This window comes from Solanum stenotomum, chromosome 10 (assembly GCF_019186545.1).
Source record: "Solanum stenotomum isolate F172 chromosome 10, ASM1918654v1, whole genome shotgun sequence".
NCBI lineage: Eukaryota > Viridiplantae > Streptophyta > Magnoliopsida > Solanales > Solanaceae > Solanum > Solanum stenotomum.
Genome location: NC_064291.1, coordinates 43497066 through 43505187, shown reverse-complemented (window position 1 = coordinate 43505187; position 8122 = coordinate 43497066). Strand labels below are relative to the sequence as shown.

The following is an 8122-nucleotide window of genomic DNA, read 5'->3' as shown; positions in this document are numbered from 1 at the left end:
GATTATTTTTAATATAATAGATAAGTAAAAGTGAATAGAGGACTATCATTATGAACCTTCAGTGCCAAAAAAAAATAAAAATAAAAATAGTTATCTCCAAACTTGTTAAGACGGCATTGCAGTTGTTCAACTTTATACAAATTTAAGTGTTGATATGTGCATATTCAAAAATGTCAGCTCAAGCCAAGTCATATGTTTATGCATTATGCCTAAATAAAATGACAGTTTTACTATATATTATTCTTTAAATATAATAAATTCGTCAAAAGTCTTTTGAAAAATGACTATAATAAATAATAAGGATAAATTATAAACTAAGTGGATGGAATGAGTATCGTCATGAACCTTCGTGTGTCCAAAAGTTGGTTCCCATTGAAAATGGAAATTAAATGCAAGAGGCCATGTAACAATTAAATACACCATAAATAAATAGTCACCAAATTAGTTGGGACTTCTCATCTATAGTAGTATACATATATATACTACACCTCTCCCAATCATAACCTCACAATTAAAGAAAAAAGAAAAAGAGATAGAGTAAACTAAAGAATATTCCAAGTGTCAATGGAGAGAATTACTAGCATTTTTGTTAGTGTTTTGATAGTGTTGTTTGTAGTAGGAAATGAAATGTATATTGTTAATGGAGATAGTCCATATGCTTGTTGGGGTGGATGTTACAATAAATGTATATTATTGACTATGAAATCAAGAATACCTTCAGGAAATGATCCTTGTTATGTCAAGTGTCTAAGCAAGTGTATTCCTACTTCTGCTTCTGAATACCGGGATTATTGCACCATTGGATGTTCCTTCGAGATATGTGTTCCTTTTCGCTTCGGTATACATATTTATCTTTTTTCTTATTTTTGTGATTTTCTATCTGGTGTTCGATACAGTCCATTTTAAGGCCCAAAATTGTGTTTGAAAAGTCTCACTTTGAAGGTGAACCATTCTCTATTCCTAGGGCTCGGATGGCGGGTCCGGTACATACCACCCCCATCCCCATCCCCACCATGATCATTATAATTCACCTATTTTTGCATGTTGTGTTAGACTTTACACGTTCGTTAGTAACGGCGGAACTAGGAAGGTTTGAGCGTTCATTCGACAAAAAGTTACACTATTTACATTTGGTTTAAGTTTATTTTTATGTAGATATAGGGAATGTTGAACTCCCTTTAGCTTTTTTTTTCCTATGTTTATTTCTTCATATTTTGAACCTTTTTAGTAAAAAAAACTTTAACTCCACAGTATGAGTTGTCTAATTATATGATTTTGGATCATTTTTATACCTTATGCCATTGTCTATTTTTTAGAATGAGTTAAGCTCAAGTTTTATTTTCTTTGTACGTGTATAGTTAATCGGTCTATCCTTATTTTTTTATTTGTCTAATGTTGGACCTCTTACTTAATATTCACATCCAAGAATGCATGCATGCAAGGATGTTGAAGAGTCTCACATTGATTAAGGGTCGATTGTCTAATGGACACTTTCGAAGTTGTATTTAGTCTATTTTTCAAATAGTAATGTTGTTATAGTCTAAATGGACCATTTCTTAATGTGAAGAATAATGTTTAATTAGTGAAAAGGAAAGAACATGTGGGAAATTTATAACATTGTGAAATTTAACATTATGTTTATAACTTGATTATGACCATTTGAAAGCAACATATAGAAATTAAATGAGGGTGAAAATTAAAGACATGGAACCCCCTTTTTAATAACCTTGTCTTTCTTTTAATTTGTCTTGCATTTTTTTGTTAAAAAATCAAATATAGAACAATCATTGAAAATTTAATTTTTATTTAATTTTTGATTTGGCAGATGCTGGTGCTGATCTGGATGCATGCTATGGCAATTGTGGAAGTATTTGTAGGGTTTAAGCTTAGAAATATTTATTTCCACAACTCTCTTTAATTTTGTATTTTATCTTTTAGTACTTATTTACTTAACAAATAAATAAATGGTTCTTTGTTGTTTTGTTTTCCATTCGGTGTGTAACTGAAAATTTTGATAGCTGTATTTTGTTTCTTCCCTTGTGTACTTTGTTATAAAAATTTAGTGAAATAAATACAATAACAAATTAAACTTGGTTGATCCAATGACATTTAATGATTTTAATGTGCATGGTAGGTTTAGAGTTGAGAGAGTTAATTTAATGGTCATTCATCATTAATTAGAATTAGAACTAGGTCTTCATTAACTCAAATTGATCCGTTGGCCAAATAGTGTTCTCATTCGATAATCAACATCAAGGTGTATTTTAATAGTTTAGGCTGATAAATGGAATAATGAATAATTATGATATAAAACTCACAAAAAATGATAGTTTAAATATGTTTTTCGATCGTTAAGTAAGTAAAAACATAGAGTAATAGTTTAGATGTACTTCGAAAGTGGACTAGATACTCCTCGTTCCACTTGACCTTAGTAGTCAGGACTTCAATTGTCTTTAAATTAATTCTTTAAAATTTAAATGATTTAGGTTCACATTTATTATAGTAGGGTAATAGAATGACATAATACATAAACATGACCATTAACTTGGCGTTAGCGGACAACTATGCCCTCCAACTTTGAATGTGCACAAGTAAACACTTAAACTTGTATAAAATTGAACAAGTAAACACATTTGTCCTACATGGCATAATATACATAGGATGTCATGTAGGACATGAAATTGCCATGTAGGGTGCCATGTAGGATGAATGTGTCCATTTGTTCAATTTTATACAAGTTTAAGTGCCTACTTGTGCATACCCAAAGTTAAAGGTCATAGTTGCCAGCTTACGCCTAGTTAAAGGTCATGTTTATATATTATGCCAAATAGAACTGTTACTTTATTGAATTTTGGTCTGAAAGCTGAGTAATGATTGTGAAATTTCATAATTTTAATAGTAACAAATTAAAAGTCAAGTTGTTCAAAGCAAGAATATATATTAAAGATTAAATTGACTAAACCATCAGCTACCAAATTAGTCTCCTTATATTAATAAGTTGTGTTTAAAGTTGTGTTTTGTGTGTTAGATTTTGATNATCTTTCCAACTCCGCCAAGTTTGCGTGATTTCAACATCATATGAGTGAGTTATGTCCTTTGGAAGTTGAGTTGTTGGAATACGGAATTGTCTAATCCGGATTTTAGAAGGGTGATTCAGTCTTTTCCTTACATAATTACTCTAATTCGTTTTTAGGAGATTAATTGGGATAAAACCAGACTTTATTCAGTTTAGAAAATTAGAATACGATTAGGGCTTGGAGAAAAGAGAAAAGAAGAAAGAAAGGGAGAAACGCCTAGATTTCGCCAAGAACGTCAAGCGTTTGGAGTGGAATTTGTCGGGGGTGATCCCTATTAAGGTATGTGAGATCTTTTCGTGTTGGGTTAGTTCACCCACACACCAATTTGTTCAATTCAGTAAAGATTGGAGTTGTTTGAATGTTAAGAAAGTGAAGTTCTTGAAGAACATTGTTGAATTTTTGTTGGTTGATTGTTGAATGCCTAGTATTAATTTGATTCGTGTTTCCGGGTTGTTTTTCGAGTTAAATCTATTAGGTATGGAGGGTACTAATGATCCTAAGTGTTTGGGGAAAGAACCATGGAAGTTGGGAGGGTTTAAAGATGAAAAACAAAGGAGAAAATCGGGAATTTTCTGGGCAAAGGCTTGGGGCGTCGCGCCTGCCAGAGTGCCACAAAAGTTCCTCTGAACTTTGGCCTCTGGCGTGTCGCGCTAGCCAGAGCGCCTCAGGGAGTTCTCTGAACTTTGAGGGTTGGCGCCCTGCGCCTCTCTGAGCGTCAGGGACGCCAGTTCTTGCCATTCGTTCCCCACCTTTTTGTACTTGTTCCTAAGTGATGTACCTATGTATCCTAGTTGATTCCAACACTCTGAAGTACATCTAAACATCATGAAATCATTCATAAACATGAGATCATGAGCCTTGAATCCATAATCCAATTCAAGGAAAGTTAAGTTCAAAGTCAAAGAAGTTAAGAGTCAAGTCTAGAAGTTAAAAAACAAGTCAAAGCAAAGTTCCTTAAAGTTTTCAGGAGTCTTTAAAAATGTTTTAACGTCGTTCTAAGACTTAAGTTTTGAAGTTAAGCAAGAGTAAAGCTATGGTTTGAAGTTCTTTTTTTTAAAGAAGTATATGTGGACTATGTATTCCCAAAGAAGTTTAAAAGAAATGTTTTCACATTTAAACAAGAACGAAAACTGAGATTTACAAAGAGCCTTCGGGCTAGTTTTCAAAAAAGAGCAATCGCTTCAAAATGAAGCAAGAAGGGAAACTTTGATTTCCAAGATAGCCTTTGAGCTAAGTTTTGAGCACTAATCTCAAATCACAGAAGAGGTATGTTTTAAAAACATAAGAGCCAGTATATTTTGGGAGTAGTATTGAGCACCGAATTGGGGGAGCGTTCAAAGAACCCACAGCCCCCATAGAACCATGTAGCCACCATGGGTAGAAAATGATCATACTTTTTAGATGAATCATTTTCAAGATAGACTAGTGGATCCATTAGGCAGTTCAGGTTTTATACCTTTGGCCGGGTATAGGATGCTCTGGCAGCGTGATGTTGATCGATGTATCATCACTATAGCTCTTATGTGATGGTTGTGGTTAGAGAAACTCCCACATCAGTTATTGTATTTTCATATACATCAGTTCATTTGTATTTTTATATACATCTCAGATTTATTGTATCTTTGCATACACACAAAGTTTATAACATGTTTTAAAATAGCTTTTCTTTATATTGCACTTGTTTTAAATTGTTTTATATTGAAATGAGTCAGTCAGGTTGAGTTGAGTTGAGCCAGGTAAGCTATTCAATTCCTTCAGATTATTTCTAGCCTATGTTGCTTAGCTTTCCAACTCGCATACTCGTACATTCAATGTACTGATGTCAGTTGGCCTGCATCGTATTATGATGCAGATACAGGTAACCAGGATCAACATTCAGCGCCTCGTTGATCCAGTTGAGCAGTTCAGAGTCAGTGGTGAGCCTCATTGCATTCCGGAGGACTCTTTTATTCGCTTTCAGTCTTTCATTTATTAGGATATTGTGGGGTTTGTCCCAACATTCATCTCAGTATTTTAGAGGCTTCATAGACAGTCAGATAGTTATTAGCTCAAATATCTTTCTTTATCTTTCAGATGTTGTTTAAGACTTAAGTGCCATTTTGGCCAACTTATTATCCTTTAAGTTATTATTTGAGATTGTTTCCTTGAGCTAAGTCTTCCGCTGAGTTAAGTAGGCTAGGCCAAGGGTTCGCTTGAGGCAAACAATGGTCTTCGAGTGCCAGTCCCGCCCAGGGTGTAGGCTCGGGGCGTGACAAAGTTTAAATGCCTACTTTTGCACACCCAAAGTTAAAGGTCATAGTTGTCCGCTGAGAACTGTTGAATTATTGAATTTTGGTCTGAAAGCTAAGTAATGATTGTGAAATTTCATAATTTTAAGAGAAAAGACATAAAGACACAATCAAAGTTGTCCCGTATTTGCATAAAGACACCTTAACTTTCAAAGTGTCCTATCACCCCACAGAACTATTTAATATCGTTGTAAATGGGCCATTTTGACCCATTCCCTCGTCTGGGTTGTTACGACGCACATGAGGCGCGTCATTCTGTGTTTTTACTGCCATGGACCAATTTAAAAGTGCCACGTGTCATTTTCTTTCTTTATTATTAATTATATAATCAATTTATGCCATCTTCACCAATTTTAAACCCAAAATAGCCCTAATTTTTTGATTTCATGGTTTTTTTCATAGCAAGATCAACTTGTAACAACGAAAAACTATAATATCCTAACAATATCTTAACAATGGCAACAATAGGAGCTCGATTCCAACACTTTTACAAGAAAATTTTAATAATCCCTAAAATCATAATAATAAAAAAAAGAGAAGATTTTTATCATATGATGTAGAGCCCTAACATGTTAGACCTTCAATCTCCAAGAATCTTCACGAAGACACATAAACAACAAGATTATCAACAACAACACAACGAGAAAAGTTTTCTATTTCTTTAGATTTTAGGGAAAGTTGAGAAATAAGAAAAGAAAAGGAGAAATGACTTTCTTCAAAGAACAGGGTCGGGTCGGGTCTTTTCTCATCATAGGGAGTGCGCTACACGCGCCACTAAATAGACGAGGGAATGGGTCAAAATGGCCCATTTACAAAGATATTACATAGTTCTGTGGGGTGATAGGACACTTTGAAAGTTAAGGTGTTTTTATGAAAATACGGGACAACTTTGATTGTGTCTTTATGTCTTTACTCTAATTTTAATAGTAACAAATTAAAAGTCAAGTTGTTCAAAGCAAGAATATATATTAAAGATTAAATTGACTAAACCATCAGCTACCAAATTAGTCTCCTTATATTAATAAGTTGTGTTTAAATTTGTGTTTTGTGTGTTAGATTTTGATGCTAAAAGAGGAAGTACAAATTAAAGTTGTGTTTTGTTGGTTAGATTTTGTTGTTTAAAAGGTGAACAATAGTTATTGTCTCTCTTGTTCTTCTTTTCCTAATTAATTTGTCTCTCTTTTTTTCTTCTAATTATTTTGTCCCACAAAGTTAAGTAAAGATGTTAAGCTTTTCCCAAAAAATCGGCAATATAGGCAACATCCTATTCCACAAAACTACAATATAGTCAAGAGACATTCCACCTACTTTAGCCTATTTTTTGTATATTAAATAGCTCACAATTTATATTCCCTTCGTTCCATTTTAACTAATTTTTAGCTAAAAAAATCTCAAAATAATTATTACTTTATATATTCAAGATTAAAGTTGATAATTATTTTTAACTGTATTCTTAACATTAAATAAATATGTAGAATATTTAAGAGAAAGAAATCAATTTACCTTATTAAATTAAAGTAACTTAATAACTATGTCTTGTATTTATTATTTTCTTAATGAGCGTGAATAAAATCAAGGCATAATTAATATAGGAGGAGGGAGTGAAATCTAAGACATATTTTATGAGTAATGGAGGGAATTAAATTAATGCATGCATTAGCATGGTTCAAGACCTAATTGTTACTCAATTTTTTTTATAAAAAATATCTTTTCTGCCATATTTGTGAAAGATATCTCTGTAAATAATTTTTTTTAAAACAATGCATGTTATTTTTAATTCATTAAACTTAGCAATGCATAAAAAATAATCTTTGCATAATTAAGCAAAGCATAACTAATACAAGCATTAATACTAATGCATTATCAATACACTCTATTTTACCATATTCTTATAAATCCTACCAAACAATTTACTTTTTTATCTAGATCAGTAGACACACCTCACCAGAAAAAATAACATTAGATATGATATGGGTTGAGCACAAATCTATTGTAGCTTTGCAAATTGGATACATATGAAATGAATACTGTTAATTGAATATAAGGTATAAAATTTCACATTTTCGATTATCCAAAAATTTGTAGTACTAAATCCTATATCCAATTGAAAATTTGTAAATTTTAAAAATAAAATCCAAAATCCAAAAATTCAAACAAAATATTGAAAAGGGAAACTTTCATAGATGTACTATAATAAGAAAATATTTACCATATATAGCAATAATAATTTTGTTCATTGGACACTTATAATATATCTATAATACAATTTTAATACATATTACACAAAACATTTTATAAAGCACACATAATACAAATTTTATTGATGAATAATACATTTATCACACTTTAATACACTGTGTCAATTTCTTACCAAACAAGCATAATATATTTTAAAACACTTATAATGCATCTATATTGCATGCATAATGCACTTTTAATACATAGTATAGATGTATCATAATATTGCTATAAATAATAATAAATAAACATATCACTAAAATCAGTAGTTATTTATTAAAAAATACATACCTGATTAATTTTTCCTATTGAAAAAGTTCGTAGTTCTATTTGGATTTTGGGTTGACCCAAATCCCCAAATGTGCCCAAACCTGCAAATAATGAATAGAACTTAAATAAGGGTCCTACAAGTGGCTATATTGTGACATTTCTACTCAAGTAATGGACCAAAACTAAATTGGGCTTTTACTAACCGATTCGAAATCAAAACGGGTTATGGATCCTCCGCTAAAACCTCTA

The 8122-nt window shown here is 31.9% G+C and overlaps 1 protein-coding gene across 1 annotated transcript; it reads left to right on the top strand.

Moving 5' to 3' along the window:
* The first annotated feature begins 510 nt into the window (after positions 1-510).
* On the top strand, positions 511-2080 carry LOC125841570 (uncharacterized). Its single transcript, XM_049520723.1, has 2 exons — positions 511-838; positions 1826-2080. Exons 1-2 carry the CDS (start codon positions 565-567, stop codon positions 1882-1884), a joined length of 333 nt encoding a protein of 110 aa, XP_049376680.1. The 5' UTR covers positions 511-564; the 3' UTR covers positions 1885-2080.
* The last annotated feature ends 6042 nt before the right edge of the window (positions 2081-8122 follow it).